Below are 26237 nucleotides of genomic sequence, written 5' to 3' on the forward strand. Positions count from 1 at the left end.
TTTTATTTTTATTTTTTGAGACAGGGTCTCGTTCTGTCTCCCAGATGCTGTCTCCCATCTCAGCTCACTGCAGCCTCAACCTCCCAGGCTCAGGTGATTCTCTTACCTCAGCTTCCTAAGTAGCTAAGACTATAGCGGCATGCCACCATGCCTAATTTTTTTTTTTTTTGATACAAAGTCTCGTTCTGTCACCAAGCTGGAGTGCAGTGGCGCAATCTTGGCTCACTGCAACCTCCGCCTCCTGGGTTCAAGCGATTCTCGTGCCTCTGCCTCCCAAGAAGCTGGGATTACAGGCATGCAACACCATGCCCAGCTACTTTTTGTATTTTTAGTAGAGACTGGGTTTCACCATGTTGCCCAGGATGGTCTCGATCTCTAGACCTCGTGAGCCGCCCCCGTCGGCCTCCCACCGTGCTGGGATTATAGGTGTGAGCCACGATGCTTGGCCCAAAATGGTATAGCTTTTAATCCTTTAACAGATATATGCTTTGCAAATATTATCCCCTAGTCTGTGGTTTATTTTTATGTTCTCTTGCACTTTTTAAAGAGACTGAGTCTCACTATGCTGCCCAGACTAGCCTCGAACTCCTGAGTTCAAGGGAGCCTCTTAACTCAGTCTCCTGAGTAGCTGGGTTTACAGGTGTGTACCACCACACCTGGCTTATTGGCACCTTTCAAAGAGCAGTTTATCTATTTGCTCTTTTATGGTTTGTGCTTTTAATGTCATATAGCAAATCTTTGCTTAATCCAAGGTAGAAAAAAATTTCTCCAGTGTTTTCTTCCAAGAATTTTATAGTGTTGTTTTCACTGGTTTTTGATTCATTTTGAGTTTTTGTATGTGGTAGAGGTATGGAATAAGGTTGAATTTTTCTTTTTGCATATAGATATTCAATTGCTCCAGTACCCATTGTTGAAAAGACTTTACATTATCCACTGCACTGCCTTTGTGCTTTATAAAAACATAAACTATCTAGAAATGCATAGGAATACTTCTGGATTTTTTTTCTGTTCCTGTGATCTACATGTCTCAGCTCTATGCCAATTATCATGCTGTTGAAACATCTTTTAATTTAAACATAGAAATACAGGCCAGGCATGGAGGCTCACACTTGTAATCTCAGCACTTTGGGAGGCTGAGGCGAGAAGATCACTTGAGGTCAGGAGTTCCAGAACAGCCTGGGCAACACGGTGAAACCTGGTCTCTAATAAAAATACAAAAATTAGCCAAGTGTGGTGATGTGCACCTATAATCCCAGCCACTCAGGAGGCTGAGGCAGCAGAATTCTTGAACCTGGGAAGCAGAAGTTGCAGTGAGCCAAGATCATGCCACTGCACTCCAGCCTGGGCAACAGAGTGAGACTGTCTTTAAAAAAAAAAAAAAAAAAAAAAAGTGGCCCAGGTGCAATGGCTCATGCCTGTAATCCCAGCACTTTGGGAGGCCGAGGTGGGCGGATCACCTGAGGTCAGGAGTTCAAGACCAGCCCGACCATCATGGAGAAATCCCATCCCTACTAAAAATACAAAATTAGTCAGGCATGGTGGCACATGCCTGGAATTCCAGTTACTCCAGAGGCTGAGGCAGAAGAATAGCCTGAACCCGGGAGGCAGAGGTTGTGGTGAGCTGAGACGATGCCATTGCACAGCAGCCTGGGCAACAAGAGTGAAACTCCACCTCAAAACAAACAAACAACCCCACAAAAACAAATTTTCTTCTTCTTCTTCTTTTTTTTTTTTTTTAAAGAGATTGGGTCTCGCTGTGTTGCCCAGGCTGGAGTATAGTGGCTATTCACAGGCGCAATCCCACTACTGATCAGCACAGGAGTTCTGTCCTGCTCCGTTTCCGACCTGGGCCGGTTCACCTCTCCTTGGGCAACCTAGTGGTCCCCCGCTCCCGGGAGGTCACCATAGTGATGCTGAACTTAGTGCAGACACCCGATCGGCATAGCACACTACAGCCCAGAACTCCTGGACTCAAGAGATTCTCCAGCCTCAGCCTCCCGAATAGCTGGGACTACAGGCACGCACCACCCTGCCTGGCAGAACTCTCTTTTTCAAATGTTGATAAGCAGCACCTACTGTTCTATATCAAGGACCTCCCCTGCCCACCACTGCAAAAAAGCTCTTACAGCTTGCCATTGGTAAAAAAACAAAACAAAACATTAATTAAAAAAGAAAAAAAAAGTTAAAATTGAGAGGTAACAGTAGCAACTTTTAACTTTAGGAAAACATTATTTTGTTACAAATGGACCCTAAATTTTAGACAAAAGTAGAAAGACAATACAATGAGGGAGTAATTAATCTTTGCAACAAAGGTGCTAGGACAAGTGGATTTTTTTTTTTTTCTTTCTGGAGACAAGGTCTCAGGCCCAGGCTGGAGTGCAGTGGTGTATCATAGCTCACTGCAGCCTTGATCTCCTGGGCTCTGTCAGGCCTCCATGTGCAAGCCTGGACCCAGAAAGTCTAAAGTCCTGCCTACTTTGGCTGACCACCCCCCAACCCCTGTCTGCATTTGCCATTATCTCTGATCACCCAGCGGAGCCTCCCCCTCCACCCACATAAGCTTCCCTTCATCCCACCCAACCATCTTAACTACTCTTACCCCACCTGCCATTGTAACTGAACTTAGGGCAATGTATACTCCTTGCCCCTACCCCCACCACTGTAACCTACCTTACTCTGTACCACCCCTACCCCCTCCCCAAAAGATCTGCCCCAACCTATAAAACCAACTCCTATCCCACCGCCCCTTCTCTAATGCCCTTTTCAGCCTTAGCCCACATGCACCCAGGTGAATAAACAGCCATGTTGCTCACACAAAGCCTGTTTGCGGGGTTGGGGTGGGGTGTCTCTTCATTCAAAGTACAAATTTTAATAGGCTCAAGGAAGCCTCCCACTTCAGCTTCCCAAGTAGCTAGGACTAGAGGCATGCACCACCAGGCCCATCTAATTTTCTTTATTTTTTGTAGCACTGAGGTTTCACTATGTTGCCCAGGGTGGTCTTGAACTCCTGAGCTCAAACAATTCTCCAGCGTTGGCCTCCCAAAGTGTTGGGATTAATGGCATAAGTCACTGCACTGGGCCTGACATGGGATATTGACACTCAAAAGAATGAATTTGGACACTTTCTTCACACATACAAATTAACTCAAAATGGATCAAAGACTTAAATGTAAGAGCTAAAAGTATAAAACTCTGAGAAGAAAATGCAGGAGTTAATTTTGAGACCTTTGGTTAGGCAATGATGTTTACACCACTGATAAAACATCAAAATTGCAGGCAATAAAAAGCACATCAATTGGAATTTATCAAAATTAGAAACTTGTTACAGGACAAAAATGAGTACTGGATAACTAAAAAAAAAAAAAAGAGTTGGAAAAAGAAAAAATAACAACAAAAAAACTTGTGTTTCAAATGACATCAAGAAAGTGAAGGCAATCCACAGATTGGGTGAAAATATACGTAAATCACATATCTGATTTTAGACTTGTATCTAGAACAAAGAACTCCTTCTATTCAATGACAAGGCAAATAACCTAACTAAAAAATGATTCAAACAGACATATCTCCAAAGAAGACATACAAATGACCAACAAGCACAATAAAAGATGTTCAGCTGGGCGCAGTGGCTCACACCTGTAATCCCAGCACTTTGGGAGGCCGACGCAGGTGGATCACGAGGTCAAGAGATCGAGACCATCCTGGTCAACATGGTGAAACCCCGTCTCTACTAAAAATACAAAAAATTAGCTGGGCATGGTGGTGCATGCCTGTAATCCCAGCTACTCAGGAGGCTGAGGCAGGAGAATTGCCTGAACCCAGGAGGCGGAGGTTGTGGTGAGCCGAAATTGCACCATTGCACTCCAGCCTGGGTAACAAGAGCGAAACTCCGTCTCGAAAAAAAATAAGAAAAAAAAAAAAAAAAAAAGTCCAACACTATCAGTTATCATAATGCAAATCAAATCAGAATGAAATACCACCTCATATCCACTAGAATGGCTATAATTTAAAAAGACAGTAACAGGTATTAGTAAGAATGTGAATAAATTAGAACTCTCATATTGTAATATCAGAATGACTAGTGGGAATATAAAAAATGATGCAGCCATTTTGGAAGAGTTTAGCAGTTTCTCAAAATGTTAAACATGGAGTTATCATATGATCCAGCAATTCCACTCCTAGATATAGACCCAGGAAAAATTAAAACATATGTCCACACAAAAATGTACACATGAATGCAGCATTATTCATAATAGCCAAAAACAGAAACAGCCCAGATGTCCAACTGGTGATTAAACAAAATGTGGTATATCCACACAATGGAATATTATTTCATAATAAAAAGGAATGAAGTACTGATACATTCTACAATATGAATAAACTTTGACAACACTATGCTAAGGGAAAGAAGCCAGACTCAAAAGCCCACATACTATATTATTATATTATGCTATTTACATAAGATATCCAGAATAGACACATTTATGCAGACAGAAAGTAGATGATGGACAGGAGTAGTGGCTCATGCCTAAAACCTCAGTACTTTCAGAGGCCAAAGCAGGAGGCCTGCTGCAGGCCAGAGTTTGAGACCAACTTGGCTAAAATAATGAGACCCTGTCTCTACAAAAAAAAAAAGGAAGAAGGAAAAAAGGAAGGAAGGAAGGAAGGGAGGGAGGGAGGGAGGAAGGGGGGCAAGGAGGGAGAAAGAGAAAGTAGATTAGTGGTTGCCTAAGGCTGGAGATGAGAAAAGAAAAAGTGAATGCTAACAGGTGTGAGATTTTTTTAAGGGTGATAGAAATTTTTTTTTTTAAGGGTCTTACTCTGTTGCCCAGGTTGGAGTATAGTGCTATAATTTTGGCTCACTGCAACCTCTGCCTCCTGGGTTCAAGCTATTCTCCTGCCTCAACCTCCCAAGTAGTTGGGACTATAGGCGTGTACCACCATGCCCGGCTAATTTTTGTATGTTTTTGGTAGAGAAGAGGTTTCCTTGTGTTGGCCAGGCGGATCTCAAACTCCTGGCCTCAAGTGATCCACTGCCTTGGCCTCCCAAAGTGTTAGGATTACAGGCGTGAGCCACCTCTCTCAGGCCAAGTGATGCAAATATTCTAAGATTAGATTGTTGGGATGGCTGTAAAGCTCTGTAAATATACTCAAAACCACTGAATGATATACTTAAAATAAAAAGTTTTAAGATATCCCACTTATATCTCAGTAAAACTTTTTTAAAAAATAAATCCTCAGACTAACAATACTATAAATATATCCATTGAAAATTGCAAGATCAGACAACCTTCATAAAATAGGTTTCTACCTATGATTCATTAAACAGATAATAAGAAGAAAAATGACTTTTTGTTTGTTTGTTTTGAGACAGAATTTCATTCTGTTGCCCAGGATGGAGTGCAGTAGCACAATCTCAGCTCACTGCAACCTCCACTTCCCAGGTTCAAGTGATTCTTGTGCCTCAGCCTCCCAAGTAGCTGGGGTTACAGGTGTGTGCCACCAAACCCAGGTTTTTTTTTTTTTTTTTTTGTATTTTTAGTAGAGACTAAAAATAATCTCTTTAGTAGAGATTTCACCATATTAGCCAAGGCTGGTCTCGAACTCCTGGCCTCAAATAATCTGCTCACCTCAGCCTCCCAAAGTCCTGGGATTACAAGGGTGAGTCATCCTGCCCAGGCCTAAACAAATAATTATTGAGCTGTACCACATATCATGGCATCTATAAATCAGCTGAAGTTCTGGCTGGGTATAACTTAATTTTAAAAGGGCAGAACTGTGCCAAAGGGCAAAACATACAGGCTTGACCATGGCACCAAGTCATTGTTCAATTACCTTCAATATGCATTTAACAATGACCCAAAGCATCCAGACTAGATGGGTGAAGAAACACTCCATTTAGTTTGGAACTTCAGTGGTAAATACCTTAGTACAATGAAATAAATACCTTCTCTGTGAGTCATCCACTCTTTTATAATTATTAAGGGCTTAGAATGGACAGAGACTCTAACTAGAAGCTACCTCTCAGATATAAAAGTGCAGAACAGGCCGGGCGCGGTGGCTCAAGCCTGTAATCCCAGCACTGTGGGAGGCCGAGGTGGGTGGATCACGAGGTCAAGAGATCGAGACCATCCTGGTCAACATGGTGAAACCCCGTCTCTGCTAAAAATACAAAAAATTAGCTGGGCATGGTGGCGTGTGCCTGTAATCCCAGCGACTCAGGAGGCTGGGGCAGGAGAATTGCCTGAACCCGGGAGGCGGAGGTTGCAGTGAGCCGAGATCGCGCCATTGTACTCCAGCCTGGGTAACAAGAGCGAAACTCCGTCTCAAAATAAATAAATAAATAAATTAATTAAATAAATAAAATAAAAGTGCAGAACAAATCCCTGCCCTGCAGAAGCTTGCACAACATAATCATAATTTACTTATTTATTTTCTTTTTGTTTCCTTTTTTTTTGAGACAGGGTATTGCTCTGTTATCCAGGCTGGAGTACTGGAGTGCAGTGGTGTAATCATAGCTCACTGTGGCCTCAAACTTCTGGTTTCAAGTTATTCTCCTGCCTCAGCTTCCCAAGTAGCTGGGATTACAGGTACACACCAGTGTATCCAGCTAATATTTATTTTATTTTGTAGAAATGGGGTCTTGCTTTGTTGCCTGGGCTAGTGGGGAACTCCTGGCCTCAAGTGATCCTCTTGCCTCAGCCTCCCAAAGTGCTGGGATTACAGGTGTGAGCCACCACACTCTGCCCTTATTTATTTTTCCAACTGAGCCATACACAGAGGGCAGAACCTTTTTCTGGATAGTATGCTGGTACTGGTAGAAAATAGATAATTCTTGAGTAGAAGAGAAAGTAATAAGATATCTGGGTTTAATAATTGTGCAGGAATATCTTTTTAACTAGCTAGATGATTGATTAAGGGGGAACAGGCAGTTCCCTGAGAACATCTTTTACAGGAGCTGGTATGTTAAGAAGGGAATGCAAAGATGTATGTAGGAGAGTCTAAAACTAGGGCACAAGGAACTGCATCTCCTCTGGTTAAGCACAAGGAAGTCACTTATTTCCAGAAAAGAATGTGGACTTTGACACAGCACACATTAGAAGAGGGCTAGGGCTGTGCACGGCGGTTCACTCCTATAATCCCAGCACGCTGGGAAGCTGAGGTGGGAGGATCTCTTGAGCCCAGGAGTTTGAGACCAGCCTGGGCAACACAGTGAGACATCATCTCTACAAAAAAGATTTTTTAAAAATTAACTGGGTGTGGTCGTGCATGCCTGTAGTCCCAGCTACATGAGAGGCTGAAGGGATGATCTCTTCAGCCTAGGAGGTTGAGGCTGCAGTGAGCTGTGATTGCATTACTACACTCTAGCCTAGGCTACAGAGCGAGACCCTGTCTCAAAAAAACCAAATAAACAAAAGGTGTTATCTCGTCACTGCACTCTAGTGACAGAGTGAGACTGTCTCAAAAAAAAAAAAAAAAAGAAAGAAAAGGGCTGTCCCAGTTATTCAGAATAACTGAAGGTGGAATGGTGAGAGGAAAGTATTTTCGTTTACTTTCTAAGTATTAATACTTCAATAATGGGAAAAAATTAAAGGCAAGAAGATGAAAAATAAGAAAAAGAGGAAATTTAGAAGATCAGTCCAGGAGGGTTTAAGATCCAAGTGCTAAGCACACAAATTAAACAAACAAATAAAAAGTCACATAGAAAGAATGAGAATGACGTGGAACTTTTTTTTTTTTTTTAAAGCAATGTCTATGAACTATGAAGAAAAATAATTTTGAACTCAAAATTCTATCCCAGCCAGGTTACCAATCCAAATTAGGGTGGAATAAAGATACTTTCAAATATAAAAGAACTATGGGGGATGGTCTCACATTTGGAAAAACAGATCAAATTTACAAACAATCCAAAAAAATCTACTTCCTACATAATCTTTCTTAGAAAGCCACTGGAAGATAAGCTCCAGCAAAATGAAGCCGTAAGCAAGGAAAAAACACACAAAAAACCCATGAGATCAGAAACAAAGGACAAAGGAAGGAAAACAGTAAAGGAAGTCCTGAAATAACAGCTGCTTAGACCATGGGCCTAAAGCAACCAGTCCAGATTACAGCAGGAAGGTGGAAAGCTCCAGAGTGAGGTCTCTAGAAACAAACGGAGCTGGTATGTCATTTGAATAAATAACATTGACAGCTGTATAAAATATGTGGACAGTAACAGAAAACAAAGCAAAAGAAAAAAATGAGGGCAACCGAATCCCAGAACAAGAGTTAGGAGAAAGAAAATCTAATCAGTGTCACACTTGGGCCAGCAGAGAGAAATATTGACACAGCCATAGTAATGTAAATACTGACTAGTGACTTAACCAAAAGTTCTGATCAAACTATGTGACAATACTGGGAGGATGGAGAAGAAGGCAGATGGTGTGGCAGTGATAGTGGGGGTGGAAGGTGCGGAGAAAGGGTGAATGAAAGATAACTGAATCTTCATCTACCTTAAAATGAAGTTAATGGGCAGTGTTTAAAATGGATAAGAAATAGCCATATGAGCATATCTAAAAATACGAAGGAAAAAAATAGCTCAAGTGGTTGCCTCTGCGCAGGGGATTAGAAGGGATGGGACAGAGAACAACAGTTTTTGTTATAAGCTTTTCCTGCCATTTGATTTGAAACTGAGGTCCCTCCCTTGATATGTGAAAATCACAACTGGAGCTGAGATTTGGGTGGGGACACAGAGCCAAACCATATCACTCACCAATGTTCAACTTTTGCACACATGTAGTTTCTTCTTAGGGCTGTTGTGAGGTTTAACATGGTAAAGCACCCAACAGAGGGCCTGGTACTTAGTAGGTGCTCCAAGAACCTAGTTGTTATTACTGGTAAGTGTTTTAAATAATATGGACTTGTAAAGAAAATGAAATAAACTTATTTTCATCTCCTTTAACAGATATTTTAGAACTAAAAACAGACCAACTTTTCTCCAAGTGTCCCCTATCTCAGAAGTGGCAAAACCTTTTACCCAGTATAGGTAAAACAATCTAACAATAAGAATAGCCCTTATTTATTTTCTTTCTCTTACTCGACGTCTAATTCCAGAGAATCCTATTGGTTTTACTTCCAAAATATGTCTCTTTTATGCTGTGGGTAAAGACATACCCAAGACTGGGAAGAAAGAAAAAAAAAGTCTCAAATTTTACCACTTCTTACTTCTCCCATTAAGCTCATACAAATTTCTCCCGTGGACTGTAGATCTTCTAGCTCAGAGTATCTTTTGTGTCAAGGACTTCTCTGGGAATACAGAAAGTTTATGGACTGCTTCTTAAATGTTTTCCAATGTATAAAGTAAAATACATCAGAAAAATTACAAGGAAGTCAACGGTTAAAAGTTAGTCTTTTAGTCTAAAAGTTATCAAACTGTTAGAAAAACTGCTCATTACCCTCCAATAGCTCCCCATCACATCAGAATAAAATCCACATCCCTTGCTGTAGCTTGAAAGGCCTCCTGCAACTCTCCATCACTGTCTCCCTTACTCATTTCACTTCAGGCACACTGGCCTTCTTGCTGGTTTTCCAACATGCCAAGCTTGTTTTCCTCTCAGGGCCTGTATTATACTTATTGTTTGTTCTCTACCTGGAATTCTCTCATCTCTCAGATTTCTGCATGGCTTGGTTCACATCATTTGGCTTCATGTGCACATGCCATTTTCTGAAGAAGCCTTCCCAGGCAACAGTATCTAAATTAGCCTCCCCTCCCTAACCAGCAGTCATTCTCTATTATCTCACCCTGCTACTTCTCCTTTTTTTTTTCCTGAGATGAGGCTTGCTCTGTCGCCTAGGCTGGAGTGCAATGGTGAAATCTTAGCTCACTGCAGCCTCTGCCTCCTGGGTTTTCAAGAGATTCTCCTGCCTCAGCCTCCTGAGTAGCTGGGATCGCTGGCACCCGCCACCACCCCTGGCTAATTTTTGCATTTGTAGTAGACACGATGTTTCGCCAAGTCGGTCAGGCTGATCTTGAACTACGACCTCAGGTGATCTATCCTCCTCAGCCTCTCAAAGTGCTGGGACTGCAGGCATGAGCCACTGAACCCAGCCTCATTTTATTTATTTATTACTCCCAGTCCCACCCGACCCTGTTCCCCAGCTATAAAGCAGAATATATGCCAGCAAAGAATTTTCTGATTTGTTCACCTTTGAATTCCCAAAGCTCAGCAGGACCAGGCATACAGTAAATATCCAATAATTATTTGATGAATGAAAGAGCAAATCTCCTCACAGATTAAATAAAATTATATTAATATGACTGATCCACAACATCAAACCATAAGGTGGTTAAACAACTTGCATAATAAAAGGGAGAATGTGTTAAAAAGAAAAATATAGGTACGAAGGATTAAAGCTGACCACAAATATTTTTACATTCCCATTTCCCCTCCTTTTAAAGCTGGTCTTTTCTGTCACTACCCTGAACAATCGTGTTTGCCTATTCTGGGGTTTGCCTTTAAGAATAATGGTAGCTTCCATTTTCGATGCTTAGAATCTGCCTACAACGTAAGAAATGCAAGCACTCTGAAAGAAGCATGCTACTGGAAGCCCAAGCCACATGAAGAGAACTTAAAAGATGAGAATTATTTTGGGGGGGTGGGTTGGAGAGAGACCAAGGATCGTGAAGACATTGTGAGCAAAGAGGCCACTGTGGAAATGGATTCTCTGGTCCAGCCACTCCAAGCTGACAGCATGTGGATCCAAGATGAACCACCCAGGCAAGCCCATCCGAAACTCCTGACCTAAAAATTATGAGCCAAGCAAGAATGATTTTTTTTTTTTTTTTTTTTAGATGGAGTCTCATTCTGTCGCCCAGGCTGGAGTGCAGTGGTGCTATCTGGACTCACTGCAACCTCTGCCTCCCAGGTTCAAACAATTATCCTACCTCAGCCTTCTGAGTAGCTGGGACTATAGGCACCTATAATTTGTGAATTTTTAGTAGAGACGGAGTTTCACGTTGTAGGACAGGTCTTGAACTCCTAACCTCAAGTGATCTACCTGCCTCAGCCTCCCTAAGTGCTGGGATTACAGATGTGAGTCACTGCACCCAGCCACAAATGGTGATTTTAAAGCACTAAGCTTTATAATAGTTTGTTATACAGCAACAGCTAACCAGAATATCAGGCAAGAAGTGAATGCTTAAAGCTAAGCAGAAAAGAAGTTATAAGCAATCAAAAGAGCATCATATGAGGCAGGTCGTGGTGGCTCAAGCCTATAATCCCAGCACTTTGAGAGGTCAAGGCAGGCAGATCACGAGGTTAGGAGATCAAGACCATCCTGGCCAGCATGATGAAACCCTGTCCCTACTAAAATACAAAAAAAAATTAACCAGGCATGGTGGTACATGCCTGTAGTCCCAGCTACTAAGGAGGCTAAGGCAGGGGAATGAGTTGAACCCAGAAGATGGAGGTTACAGTGAGCCGAGATCACGCCACTGCGCTCCAGCCTGGTGATAGAGCAAGACTCCATCTCAAAAAGGCTCGCACCTGTAATCCCAGCACTTTGGGAGGCCGAGGTGGGAGGATCACCTGAGGTAAGGAGTTCGAGACCAGCCTGACCAACATGGAGAAACCCCATCCCTACTAAATATACAAAAAAATTAGCTGGGCATGGTGGTGCATGCCTGTAATCCCAGCTATTCGGGAGGCTGAGGCAGGAGAATCACTTGAATCCACGAGGTGGAGGTTGCAGTGTGCCAAGATTACACCATTGCACTCCAGCCTGGGCAACAAGAGCAAAACTCTGTCTCAAAAAAAAAAAGAAAAGAAAAGAATGTCACATGATAGTATACAATGGAACAGAATTGCCAAATAAGCATGAAAACAAGTAAAGATCTAGAACGTTTATTTTAAAATGTAGGTTATTAATGCAACAACTTTGTTATAGGAAAAATGAGGAGGGAAGAGTTTTAGGGGAAGACAATATATGCACATAGGGAAGAAACCAAACACTGATACCACATTACACTTCATCTGCCATTTTAAACTTGGGGTTTAAAATAAACAGGCTGGGCATAGTGGCTTATGCCTGTAATCCCAGCACTTTGGGAGGCCGAGGCCGGCAGATCACCTGAGGTCAGGAGTTTGAGACCAGCCTGGCCCATATGGTGAAACCTTGTCTCTACTAAAAATATAAAAATTAGCCAGCCACGGTGGTATGTGCCTGTAGTCCTAGCTACTCGGGAGGATGAGGCAGGAGAATCCTTTGAACCCAGGAGGTGGAGGGTGCAGTGAGCTGAGATCACGCCACTGCACTCTAGCCTAGGCAACAGAGAAAGACTCCGTCTAAAAATAAATAAATAAAATTAAATAAACAAACTTAAAATATGGTGAGAGTTGTTAAAAGATAGAATAGGTTATTAAAGGAAACCAAAGGTTTGTGCTGTGGTTTGAATGTGTCCCCCAAAGTTCACATGTTGGAACTTAATCCCCATATAAAACAGTGTTGAGAAGTGGGATCTTTTAAAAGGTGAATATGTCATGAGGGCTCTGTCCTCATGAATGTATTAATGCTGGTTTCAAGGGAGTGGGTTAGTTATTGCAGGGCGGGTTCTTGATAAAAGGATATGTTTAGCCACTCTCTCTTGTTTTAAAACAATAGAGACAGGGTCTCATTATGTGTTGCCCAGGCTGGTCTTAAACTCTCAAGCTCAAGTGATCCTCCTGTCTCAACCTCTCAAAGTGCTAGGATTACAGGCATGAGCCATCATGCCCAGCGTGGCCACTTTCTTTCTTTTCTTCCTTTTTTTTTTTTAACTGTCTTATCATTTATTAACTGTTTTTGTATACAATGTTATTAATATACAGCATACATGACAAGCCATATATCAAAATAGTACAATAACATAATAATTTTAGCATTCTCTTATCTCACCACCAACAGGTATTAAGCCCATCCTTACTAATTTATACTCCTCGCTTGAAAAAGGATGATCATATACTGGAAAAAACTAGACCAATGTATTTCTTCAATGAGGCTTTTGAGAGAAACAGAGCCCTCATCTACTACCCGCCAGGATCCACCTCTCTCTGCTTCTCGCTTCTCCAGGCTTCCCTATCTTTTGCTGTACGAAATGCTTTTTGGTAGGTTGAAGAAAACAGTTATTTAGCTCAGGCAGTTGAGATAAATGTCCAAAGATAGGGTAAAATTAACTAAACTTTATTTGTCCACCCTTATTCATGGGACCATGGTTTCTTCCTGTCCAGGCCACTTTCCTTTTGCTCTCTCATACATGCTCTTGTGTCCTTCCACCCTTTTACCTTGGGATGATGCAGCAAAAAAGGCCCTTGACAGATGCAGGCCACTCAACCTTGAACTTCCCAGTGTCCTAAACTAGAAGAACTAGATCTCTTTTCTTTGTACACAAATTATTCAGTTTCAGGTATTCTGTTATAGCAACACAAAACAGACTAAGACAAGCATCTTCTTGAAATATGTGAGAAAAGATCTGTATCTACTTACGAAAAGATGTAATTCTGTTCAACTCTAAGGGACTTTCTTCTAGGAAGACTCTATCATTTTATGACCTAATGACTGTTCCCACTACTATTACCAAAAGTGCTCATGACCATGATAATTACTAAATAACTACCTGCTGTTTACCACCATGGTGGTGGATACATTACCAACATCACTTAACTTTTGTGGCAATCCTGCCAATTAAGTATTTTCATCCTCATTTTAAAAGTTCCAAAATGATGGTCAGAAAAATGAAGTAATATAGTCCCAAGGTTACTATGCTATAATACAGAATATAATTGGTCTTTGCCCACCATTCCTGGCACAGAGTTTCGAAAATCCTTGCAATTTCCTGAGTGCCAGGAGTGTCTTTGTTGAGCTAATGAGGTGACGCATAGTGGCTTCACAGCTAGCTTTGGGCTGCAGACTATCACCAGCAAGATCAAGCATGTGATTAAGAGTTGTAACTCTGAGACTCCTTCTGCATTTCTGTAGTCTTGAGCCCTTTTCTAAATCCCTCACAGAATGCTTAACCTTGAAAACAATTTTCAGTAATCGTTAAAGGCAGATATAGGAGCATGGCTCCAGCATAAAACCTTAAAAATCTATCTTTAACTTCTAGTATGGTGAAGAGTCTCTGGGTTTTGTTTCCTTTAAGCTTCAGAGAAACCGCAAGACACAAATTCTGAAAATACTTTTGTGGTCAAAAGTGTATGCTGACCAGGCGCAGTGGCTCATGCTTATAATCCCAGCACTTTGGGAGTCTGAGGTGGGCAGCTCACCTGAGGTCAGGAGTTCGAGGCTGCAAAGAGCTATGATTGCACCACTACACTCCGGCCTGAGTGACAGAACAAAACCCTGTCTCTATTAAAAAAGAAAGAGAGGCCAGGCGTGGTGGCTTACACCTGTACTTCTCAGCACTTTAGGAGGCCAAGGTGGGTGGATCACCTGAGGTCAGAAGTTTGAGACCAGCCTGACCAACATGGCAAAACCCCATCTCTACTAAAAATACAAAAAAATAGCCAGGCATGGTGGCAGCACCTGTAATCCTAGCTACTTGGGAGGCTGAGGTAGGAGAATCACTTGAATCCAGGAGGCAGAGGTTGTGGTAAGCCAAGATCGTGCCACTGCATGCCAGCCTGGGCGAGAGAGTAAGACCCAACTCAAAAAAAAAAAAAAAAAAAAAAAAAAAACGTGTATGCTGCAACTATTCTCAGCCAAAAAGAGTTTTCTTTCTTTCTTTCTTTTTTTTTTTTTGAGATGGAGTCTTGCTTTGTCACCTAGGCTGGAGTGCAATGGCACAATCTTGGCTTACTGCAACCTCCACCTCCTGGGTTCAGGCAATTCTCCTGCCTCAGCCTCCCAAGTAGCTGGGATTACAGGCATGTGCCACCACGCCCGGCTACTTTTTGTACTTTTAGTAGAGACAGGGTTTCACCATATTGGCCAGGCTAGTCTCAAACTTCTGACCTCTAGTGATCCACCCACCTCAGCTTCCCAGTGTTTAGATTACAGGCGTGAGCCACTGCGCCCAGTCCAAAAAGAGTTTTCTAAGTACCAACACAGAAAAGCAATCTCATGGGATCCAAGTAGTAATACTATGCTTTTTACCATAGCTTATGCAAAACTTTTTTTTTTTTTTTTTTAATTTTTAATTTTTTTAGAAGGAGTCTCACTCTATTGCCCAGGATGGAGTGCAGTGGCATGATCTCGGCTCACTGCAACTTCTGCCTCCTGGGTATTCTCTGCCTCAGCCTCCTGAGTAGCTAGGATTACAGGTACCTGCCACCACGCCTGCCTACTTTTTTGTATTTTTTAGTAGAGACGGGGTTTCACCATCTTGGCTAGGCTGGTCTTGAACTCCTGACCATGTGATCTGCCGGCCTCAGCCTCCCAAAGTGCTGGGATTACAGCTGTGAGCTACCATGCCCGGTCCTATGCAAAAGCTTTCTAAGTGTTTATTTCAACCTATAAAGTTTCCTTTCAGAGAACCAAAAAGGGATTGCTCAAATTTAATCTTCCTTTCCTAGGATGCATGTGAATTATATTGTTTATAAATGCTCAAAGTTTTTATTTTTAATTATCTGAATCTCTTATATGGAAATGCTGCAAGTTTCTAGATTCATCTGTGTTATATTTTTATTTCTTACCTGGCCTGTTAGTGGCTGCCATAATAAAAACCTGCTGGCGTGTTTCCAGACCATCCATCTCTGTAAGTAGCTGATTCACCACTCGGACACTTGCCCCTGTCTAAAAAGAAATATATCTGGTTCCATCAGCTCTCAATACAAAGAAAAAAAAAAAAAAAAAATTTTCTTCCCCATAAAAATAATACATTTGCCAACTCAAAAGAGATAACAATGATTATTTTCTGAGGAGTCACTATATGCAGACACCATGCAAAATGTGTTCTCATGTGGACCTTCCCAGAAATCCTATTATTATCCACAGTCTAAATGAGGAAACTGAGGCTTAGAGGGGTTATTGTTCAAGTTCTCACCACTAGAAAAAGGAAGAGATGAAACTCAACATCAGGCCAAGTGGATCCCAAGGTCTGATGTTTTTGAGTTACTCAAAGATCTAGCTGTCACAATAAACTTCCTTTGGGGCAAATCTACAGCTAGCTTTTGTTTTTTTTTTGGTAGAGACAGGGTCTTGTTATGCTGCCCAGGCTGGTCTTGAACTCCTGGCCTCAAGCAATCCTCCTGCCTCAGCAGCCCAAAGTGCTAGGATTATAGGTGTGAGCCACTGCACCCCACCTACACTAAGCTTTTGAACCCCAAATTTCCTAGTATATCACGTATTCTAGATCTCACTTTATTTTATTTTTAAAGCCAGTCAAATTTAACAGTGGGGGTTTGTATACCAACTTTGGCGAGACTTTTTTTTTTTTTTTTTGAGGCAGGGTTTTACTGTGTAGCCCAGGCTGGAATGCAGTGGTATGATCTCAGCCCACTACAGCATTGACCTCCTGGGCTCAAGCAATTCTCCCACCTCAGCCTCCTGAGTAGGCTGGGACTACTGGTACATGCCACCATGCTCGGCTAATTTTCATATTTTTTCTAGAGATCCTCTTACTATATTGCCCAGGCTAGTCTTAAACTCCTGAGCTCAAGCAATCCTTCTGCCTCAGCCTCCCAAAGTGCTGGGATTACAGGCTTGTGCCACCACACCTGGACGACACTAATGTTAATAAGTTCTGATAAGCCACCACCATCAGACCAGCCAGGTGTTCTAGATCTTTTTAGTGCACTACATACAGAAGTATCTGGAACACTGAGGCATTTTCTCTTTTCCTTGAAGCAAATAATACCAAGTACAGCTACCTCAGCAATATCGAAGGGAAAGGATAAACCACTCAGATATAGAAACAATAACGTTTTAAATGAAGAAAATGAGAAAAGTGGTGTTGTGTTTTTGGTCATTAATTGCTTTTCTTCAGCATAAGTTTTATGTACAGAGGTTACAATGGGCTTACCTCATTGATTTCCTTTTCTTTCTTTTCTTTTCTTTTCTTTTTTTTTTTTTTTTTTTTACACAATGGTCTCGTTCTGTTACCCAGGCTGGAAGTGCAGTGGTGAGATCTTGGCTCACTGCAACCTCTACCTCCCAGGCTCAAACAATCCTACTTCCTCAGTCTCCAAAGTGGCTGGGACTACAGGTATGGGCCAGCACACCTGGCTAATTTTTGTATCATTATTATTATTATTTTTTTTTTGGTAGAGACAGGGTTTCACCATGTTACTCACTGGTCTTGAACTCCTGGACTCAAGCAATCCGCCCACATTGGCTGCCCAAACTGCTGGGATTATAGGTATTAGCTACCATGCCCAGCTTACTCTACTGATTTCTCCAGATAAAAAATATTTGGTGTCCCTTATTATCACTCCTTGGGAACATAATACTAACAGAATTGTAATCCATACTCAAAAATATAATTTCAAATTACTGAAGACAGTCAACCTCATGGTAATCAGGGATATGTATATTAAAATGTAATATGATTTGCTAATAAAACTGACAAAAAATAAAAAGATGGGTAAAATCCATTGTTGATAGGAAATGGTTATTTTCACAAATTGTTGGTGGGCACATGTAACTGATAGTTTTTGTGAAGGATGATATAGCATTATCTTTCAAAATCTAATATATATCAATCTTCAATCCTGGTTTCCACTTCCAAAATTATATCTCACATAGTCCCACCACAGGTGCATACAAATACGTGATACAAGATCAGTTGAGTTCTGTTTGTAAGAGAAACAACTGGAAACAATCTAAACATCCAAAACAGGAGAATTACTAAGTAAACTCTGCTGTATCCAGACTGAGGATTATACAATATATTGTTTTAAGTTATTACATACATGAGAAAGTCATCAAGACAGAATGACTACATTTTTATAAAAAAACAAAAGCCTAGGTCCAGGCGTGGTGCAATCCCAGCACTTTAGGAGGCTGAGGCAGGTGGATCAATTGAGGACAGACGTTCAAGACAAGCCTGGGCAACAAAGTAAGATCCCGTCTCTAAAAACAAAAACTTAGCTAGGTGTGGTGATAACACACCTGCACTCCTAGCTACTCAGGCAGCTGAGGAGGGATCACTGCTTGAGCCCAGGAGCTCAAGGCATCAGGCAGTGAGCTACAATCACACCACTGCACTCCAGCCTGGGTGACGGGGTAAGATCCTGTCTCAAACAACAGCAGCAACAACAAAACAGAAGTGTAAACTATACATGTTTTTATGTTCGTGGAATAAGTTCTAGAATGATACATACTAAATGATAAACTATCGGCAGTCTCATAATAACCTCCAAGAAGAGTAATATGGACGAGATTGCAAAGAAATTTACTCTCTTTATATATGTGCTTTATTTGAATTTTTCACAAGCATGTATTCATGTATAACTAGTGTAATTAAAACAGAATACATTCATATTTAAAATGTTTTTAGAGGCGAGGTGTGGTGGCTCATGCCTGTAATCCTAGCACTTTGGAAGGCTGAGGCAGGAGGATCACCTGAGGTTAGAAGTTCAAGACTAGCCTTTCCAACATGGTTGACACCCTGTCTCTACTAAAAAAAGATACAAAAAATCAGCTGGGTGTGGTGACGCGAGCCTGTAGTCCCAGCTACTCAAGGGGCTGAGGCATGAGAATTGCTTGAACCCAGAGGCAGAGGCTGTAGAGAACAGAGATCACGCCACTGCACTCCAGCCTGGGTGACAGAGTGAGACTATTTCAAAAATAAACAAATAAATAAATAAAAACAAATGTAAATAAAATTTAGAATTTGCTTTAGGTCCCCTCGAGCTTTGCCTGCCCTGAGCTCCTCTGCTTCTGGTGGCCAGAACGGAGGGGTAGAACAGTACTCGGCGGCCCAGGGGACGGGCAGCGGGTGGCCGTGCCTGTCCCAGGGCCGGCGAGGTACAGGCAAAAAAAAAAAAAAAGAATCTGCTTTAGGTGAAAATGTTATTAAACCAAACCATAGCCGGGCAGAGTGGCTCACGCCTGTAATCCCAGAACTTTGGGAGGCCGAGGTGGATGGATCACCTGAGGTCAGGAGTTCGAGATCAGCCTAGCCAACATGGTGAAGCCCCATCTCTACTAAAATACAAAATTAGCCAGGTGTGGTGGCAAACGCCTGTAGTCCCACATACTTGGAAGACTGAGACAGGAGAATCATTTGAACCTAGGAGGCAGAGCAAGACTCTGTCTCAAGAAAGAAAAAGAAAAAGAAAAGAAAAGAAAACCATATATATCAGAGTATAGAAATGTATGGCAATAGGGTGGGCATGACAGCTCAAGCGTGTAATCCCAGCACTTTGGGAGGCCAAGGCCAGTGGATCACATGAGACCAGGAGTTCAAGACTAGCCTGGCAACATGGTGAAACCCCATTTGTACTGAAAATACAAATATTAGCCGGGCGTGGTGACAGGAGCCTGTAATCTCAGCTACTCAAGAGGCTGAGGCAGGAAAATTGCTTGAACCTGGGGGGCAGAGGTTGCAGTGAGCTGAGATAGCACCACTGCACTCTAGCCTGGATGACAGAGCAAGATTCTGTCTCAATTAAAAAAAAAAAAAAAGGTATGACGGCTGACATCCAAGAAACAGATAAGGCTGCTCTGCCTATGGAGCAGCCATTCTTTATTCCTTAAAAAAGAAAAAAAAAAAAAAAAGAGGGAGAGATAAACCAGAAGTGAGACATGTACTTCATACGGCTATAAACTTCTTTGAGGGCAACAGTTGACAATGAACCTCTCCAAATTTAGATTTACCAGCTGACAGTAGAGAGCTGCAAACCAATGAAGGGGCTGTGGACAAATAAAGGGTTTATTCATGGCAGAAGAGACAGGAATAAAAAGGAAAGGAATAAAATCCAGAGCATGTTGTGCCCTAAACAGATATCAAAGTGCCGTGTTCTGCTCTACAGCCCACAGTAGACTTTGGAATATGACTGGGGAACCTGGGAAGGGTCTGTGACTCAGTCACTGACATCACTATCAAAGATAAGCCTATAATAAGAATTTTCTGTGATGGTATCAATAACTACTGGACGAGGAAACAAAACCACAATAATGCGAGGCACATTTATTTATTTATTTATGTCAGTCAGCTTTTGTTTTTGTGACTTTTGAATATTTTTGGAGATTTTTAGCAAAATGAGGCAGGTAATAAATGTTTTAAGACCTAAGAAAACACACGCACGCACGCGTGCGCACACACACACACCTATTTGAAAGTAAATCACAAAAGATTTATTTCCTAGGTTTCAGAAAGGTAACCACTCTCTCAGTCATCTTACAAGAAATGTACTTATAAAACAATAGTTGCTGCCTCCTTCAAAAAGGTTTATACACACACACACACACACACACACACACACACACAGAGAGTTTATGTTATGTTTCACTAAGCTTCAAATTCTTATATAATGGAACTCCTAATAACAACTGTTTCTGGTACTCTGTACTGAAATCTCTAAGGACTGTGACTCAGTGTGGCTGACTCAAGTGGTATTCAAGGCAGATCAATTTTATATCTTAATGGGTGTTGGCTCTTTTTTTTATCTCCTTCATTTTAATGTCCTCACTTTAACAGAAAAGGTATTGGGTCTTAACGTTAATAACCTGGCCCTATTTTGAGTGCACGATGTCTTAAATTGTATTTTTTCTTGTCTCACGAACCCATTTAACTCAAGAATATTGTAGGATTACAAGATTATAAATACGGCAAGCTATTTAAAACTAATCATTTCCATACTCACCTACTCATTTGTGTAAATTAGGATGACCTACAGATTGTGCAACCAAAATAATATACAGGGAAAAAATGGATGCAGAGGCAGATACAGAATACAACTGCTATTTCTAAGCTGTGATTTCAAATTACCAGGTGTCTTCATTAAGCGTCTCAGTGTTCCCAAGGGATGCAAGAAATACCTGGCTTGGAACTTAGAAAAGGTTTATTGTGCTAAAAGAATCTGTAAACCACTAATCCATGATACTTACCTCTCGATCTGATCTTCGAGGACATAAAGCATCCACTTCATCAAAGAATATTACACAGGGTGCTGAGTTCTTGGCTCGTTGAAAAATTTGTCGCACAGCACGTTCACTCTCACCAACGTACTAAACATACATAGGAAGTACATAAAATGTCAACACTTCAAAATTTGGGGTTTGGGTCAAATGATAGTAAAACTAGTTTTAAGTGACATAAAATTAGTTTTCTGTGTTAAAGTCCAAAAAGTATCAGTATAAACTATATAGAATTGCTGATATTTAACCATTTTTGACCTGTAATAGCCAACTGCATATAGTTCAACTTAATAAAATTGGCTACTATTTAAGCCAATTTCCTTATTCATAAATTTCCTTATTCATAAAATAAAGACTTAAGTGAAATGTAAGGTCTTCTCTAGCTAAAAAAAAAAAAATCACCAAATTTTAAGTGTATTTTAGAACTAAGCTTTTGGCTTGGTTTTGTTTTTCTTTTTTTTTTTTTTTTTTGCCAGAGTTCTTTTGGCTATAGAACTAACCTTGTAAGCCTTGTGCATATAAAATATCCAGCAGTAATTTTCATTATTCAACAGTATTTTACATGCACACAAGTCAAATTACTGTTTTGTTGTTATTTCTACACAAGTCATCTTACTAAATAAAGGATGAGCTATTTTGTCATACAGCATCAGAGGAGGCAAAGTGAGCCAACTAGGCATTTAACAGGTTTCATAATGGCTTACTCTATGTTGAAATCTAAATAAATATAAAACATTAAGATCAGTCAAGAAATATAGCAATTCAAAAGCAACTATAACATTAGGACTAAGTAAGTAAGTAAGCCTCCAGAGTAGCTGGGATTACAGGCGTGCCATAACTACCACCTGGCTAATTTTTGCATTTTTAGTAGAGACGGGGTTTCTTCTTGTTGGTCAGGCTGGTCTCTAACTCCTGACCTCAAATAATCCACACCCCTCAGGCTCCCAAAGTGCTGGGATTACAGGCATGAACCACCGTGCCTGGCCTACAGTGCCAACTATTTCATACCACCTATCCTATTTAATGAGTATATGGCCACAACAAATAATCAAGGCAAAAAATAACACACCACAGATGATAGTGATTAAAGTGTTATTTTTTCATTTGACTAGAACTTACCTTCTCTCACATCCTTTTGGCACTTTTCTTTGAACTTTTGCTCATTCTGCTTCCCTTACTTGAACTGCTTTCCAACCTACCTCCAAACATTTCTTCTTGCATTCTGAAAGATCCTCATTAATCATTCTAACCATTACTCTCTGCTTTGCTTTTAAAGTACTCTGTACTATAATAACATTTGAGCTCTTCTACTTCACTATATTATGTTACAAAGCCCTTGGAAAGCAGAAGTCCTATTCAGATTTTTATCTCATAACATCCTGCACAGTGTACAAATATAGCACACAGTACACAAATATAATAAACAGTGTAAAAATATAGTAGGCTTTCCTGGAAAATCTAATTCAACAAAAACTAAATTTGTGATGCTGAAGCAAAATATTCAGTACTCTTGTAAAAGGAAGGATATCGGGGGCTGGGAGACATTAAGTTTCAGATAGGAACAGCAGAGAACAATCAATACCGTTGGCAAAGTGACTTTGGAAATGGCAAACCAAGGCAGCTAGGTAAAAGGAAATTTAATTTAGAGAAAGGCAAACCTAAAGTTTCAACAAGGACAGATTAAAACCTATTTAATCTTAACAAGGCAACAATGATTAAACATAAGTAAATAAAAGAAAAGCCTAACTTGGCCTTTACTTGAAACATACAAAATTTCTCATAAAGATCCTATATTATCTCAAAATCTTTACTGGCCATCAAATTTTCAATCATTTTAGTCTGGTTTTTGCAAACATCATTATTAAACTTATTTTCCCTACAACCACCAATGACCTTCTAATTACCAAATCCCAAGTCCCACTCTCAATCTTTTATACTGGTCACACTGACAAGGTTGAAAAACTCATCTTCCCTTGGTTTTCAGGCTTAGAAAGTCCAGGGTGTCCTCCATCTAATGACCAATCACTTTCAGTCTCCTTTGCTAGATCTTGCTTCTTTATCCCTTGTTGGAATCTTCCAGGGTTCTGTCAGAGGCCCTTAATGTAATTGTTCTTTTACTTAATAAACTTATCCTACCAGACTGAACCCATTCCCATGGTTTTAGGTACCACTTAGATGATACTGACTTCCAAATCTCTTCAGAGCTTCAGATTCACATTTCCTTTTGCCTGCTGGACATCTCCAGATGGCTGTTTAATCTAAAATGTCCTAGAGTGAACTCATTTCTCAATCCCAAGATGCCCATATTCCTCATTAGATCATCTAATTTTTTTTTTTTGAGATGGAGTCTCACTCTGTTGCCCAGGCTGGGGGGGGGGGGTGCAGTGGTACGATCTCCACTCACTGTAATCTCCACCTCCCGAGTTCAAGTGATTCTGCTACCTCAGCCTCCTGAGTAGCTGGGATTATAGGCACACGCCACCACATCCAGCTAATTTTATACTATGGAGAGTTTATAAGGAGAGTTCCAAACTTATAACTGAAGTAGATGTAAGTTATAAACCTCAAATGTGCCCATCGCTGACCTTCAATTATCATCAACTCAATTCATGACCAATCTTGCTTCATCTATACTCCTATCCATTTTTTTTCCTTTGTTTTATTGAGGAAAATCCTAGGTGTTCTATTTTATTTGTAAATATTTTAGTATTTCTAAAATATAATGATTTTAATATGTCATTATCACACTTAAAAATTAGTATTTCTTTAATATTTAACATCTAGTAAGCACTAACATTTCCAATTATCTCATAAACCTCATATTTAAAAAAATTACATTAATTTTTTTTTTTTTTTTTTTTTGAGACGGAGTCTTGCTCTGTCACCAGGCTGGAGTGCAGTGGTGCAATCTCACTGCAACCTCCAACCCCCGGGTTCAAGCAATTCTTCCACCTCAGCCTCCTGAGTAGCTGGGACCACAGTCACGTGCCACCACACCCGGCTAATTTTTGTATTTTTAGTAGAGACAGGGTTTCACCATGTTGGCCAGGATGGTCTCGATCTCTTGACTTCGAGATCCATCCCCCTCAGCCTCCCAAAGTGCTGGGATTACAGGCATGAGCCACCACGCCCGGCATAAATTTTTTTTTTTTTTTGGTAGAGACAAGGTCTTGTTATATTGGTCTGTCTTAAACTCCTGACCTCAAGTGATCCTCCTGCTTCAGCCTCCCAAATTGCTGGGGATTACAGGTGTTAGTCACTGTGCCTGGCCTCATACTTTTGAAACATATAAAATAATACTATATATTGTTTAGGGATAAACATAGATAGTAAATATAGAAAGAAGTGCATGGAACTAACAAGCACCAAATTCAGCCTTGTAGTAAGTTCCATGGGAGACAGAATAGAGAACATCATGAGGGAGGGTTTGCAAGAAGTTTTAAGTGTATTTTTTTTTTTTAAAGCTGGGTGGTAGATACATGGGGGTATATTATATTACACGTTGTAATTCCTTATATGTGGAAATATTTCATAATAAAATTTTTATTAATTGCAATCTTTAAAAATATGTTACACTCTTGCTTTAAAGCCTCTATTAGCTCTCTGATATTTTGAAGTTAACATCCAAACTCTAGCTTGGTATAAAGGCCCTTCAATGTCTGGCTATAACCTTCTTTTCCAATCCCAGTTCCTACCAATGCCCTCTGCTTCAAGGTTCATATCTAATTCCACTTCTGCTAGAAAGTCAAAATGAAGTACAAAAAAGTTAAGAGGTATGTAAAAAGCCTGTAGGACATACTTAAGTATAACTCTCTTATTTTAGGGAGAAAGTAATACACAATAGAAAAGATTTAAACATTGGGGTAGAGATAAATTTTTAAAACCTTCTAAAACAAATGTTACCCTCATTTCTTCTTTGTTGGAATATTTCACAGAATGGCATTTTTACATTTCATAGAGAGGAACAAGAAATAAGAAATTCAGTATCTTAAATTTGGATATAAATTGCTTAAATGCAGAAGGAAGATACGGCACTTGAGTGACTTCTATCTCCAGAATTATTTTTATTTGTTAATACAGAACTCATCTGAGCCACTCAACAACAGGACAAAAAGTAGATCAGGAGTCAGACAATCCAGGTTGAAATCTTGGCTCTATTGCTTCTAGTTGTGGGAAAAGCTCAGAAGTTAATAGGCTTAATTGAGAAAGCATTGATACACACAAAGTAGCAGAGGAGAGCAAAGCTCAATCTCCTCACTCCTACAGCACTGATTTTAAATACCAAAATACCACAATGGCTCAAAGATCTGAGAACATTTTACCCCATAATTTGCATGACCATTATTCTTTCTAATATAAAATGATGTCTCATGCTCAATAACTTACCATGTTTAGTAATTCGGGGCCCTTGACAGATATAAAATTTAGTCCAGACTCATTCGCAACAGCCTAGCGAGAGGAAACAGGACACAAATAAGGCAAATACACAATAAGATAATAATAATAATAATAATAATGATGTGTGACAATGCAAGGACTTTCTGTGGTCTTAAGTCTGCATCTCCCTTTTTATATTAATAGTTACCTCTTTCTAATTAGTGGCTCAAGCCTATAATCCCAACACTTTGGGAGGCCAAGGTAGGTGGATCATCTGAGGTCAGGAGTTCGAGATCAGCCTGATCAATGTGGCGAAAGCCCATCTCTACTAAAAATACAAAAATTAGCTGGGTGTGGTGGCGTGAGCCTACAGTCTCAGCTGCTTGGGAGGCTGACACAGAAGAACTGCTTGTACCCAGGAGGCAGAGGTTGCAGTGAGCCCAGACTGCATGCACCACTGCACTCCAGCCTGGGCGACAGAGCACGACTCTGTCTCAAAAAAAAAAAAAAAAAAAAGGGAAAAAGACAAATAAATGGGAAAGGGGGAATGGATAAAGAGAAAAATCAAAGGAAATGTTAACCTACAACTTTTTAAAAAAATTTCACGTTTAATTTTTTTTTTTAGACAGAGTCTTGCCATTTCCCAGGCTGGAGTGCAGTAGTGAGGTCACAGCACACTGCAGTCTAAACCTCCCAGGTTTAGGCAATCTTCTTACCTCAGCCTTCTGAGGAGCCAGGACTACGGGAGTATGCCACCACACTCAGCTAATTTTTGTATTTTTTTGGTGGAGGCAGGGTTTTGTCACATTGCCCAGGTCGAACCCGAT

At 40.6% G+C, this 26237-nt stretch overlaps 1 protein-coding gene across 6 annotated transcripts in view; it reads right to left on the reverse strand.

Annotated features, from left to right (window-relative positions):
- The window catches only part of NVL (nuclear VCP like), a 97363-nt gene that overhangs the window by 24570 nt on the left and 46556 nt on the right, over positions 1-26237 (reverse strand). For 5 of the 6 annotated variants that reach the window (XR_004272265.1, XM_032289374.1, XM_032289375.1 and 2 more), the window contains 3 exons: positions 25420-25482; positions 21004-21123; positions 15645-15744 (listed from right to left, as the gene is read on the reverse strand). Coding sequence is in view for 5 of the 6 variants with exons in the window: in XM_032289374.1 (XP_032145265.1) it covers positions 15645-15744; positions 21004-21123; positions 25420-25482 (283 nt within the window). In the remaining variant the exon portion in view is untranslated. The remainder of the gene's footprint in view (positions 1-15644; positions 15745-21003; positions 21124-25419; positions 25483-26237) is intronic. The other variant, XM_032289373.1, reaches the window with a different exon arrangement.

Source organism: Sapajus apella, unplaced genomic scaffold (genome assembly GCF_009761245.1).
Source record: "Sapajus apella isolate SASKATOON/1434 unplaced genomic scaffold, GSC_monkey_1.0 scaffold22, whole genome shotgun sequence".
Lineage (NCBI taxonomy): Eukaryota > Metazoa > Chordata > Mammalia > Primates > Cebidae > Sapajus > Sapajus apella.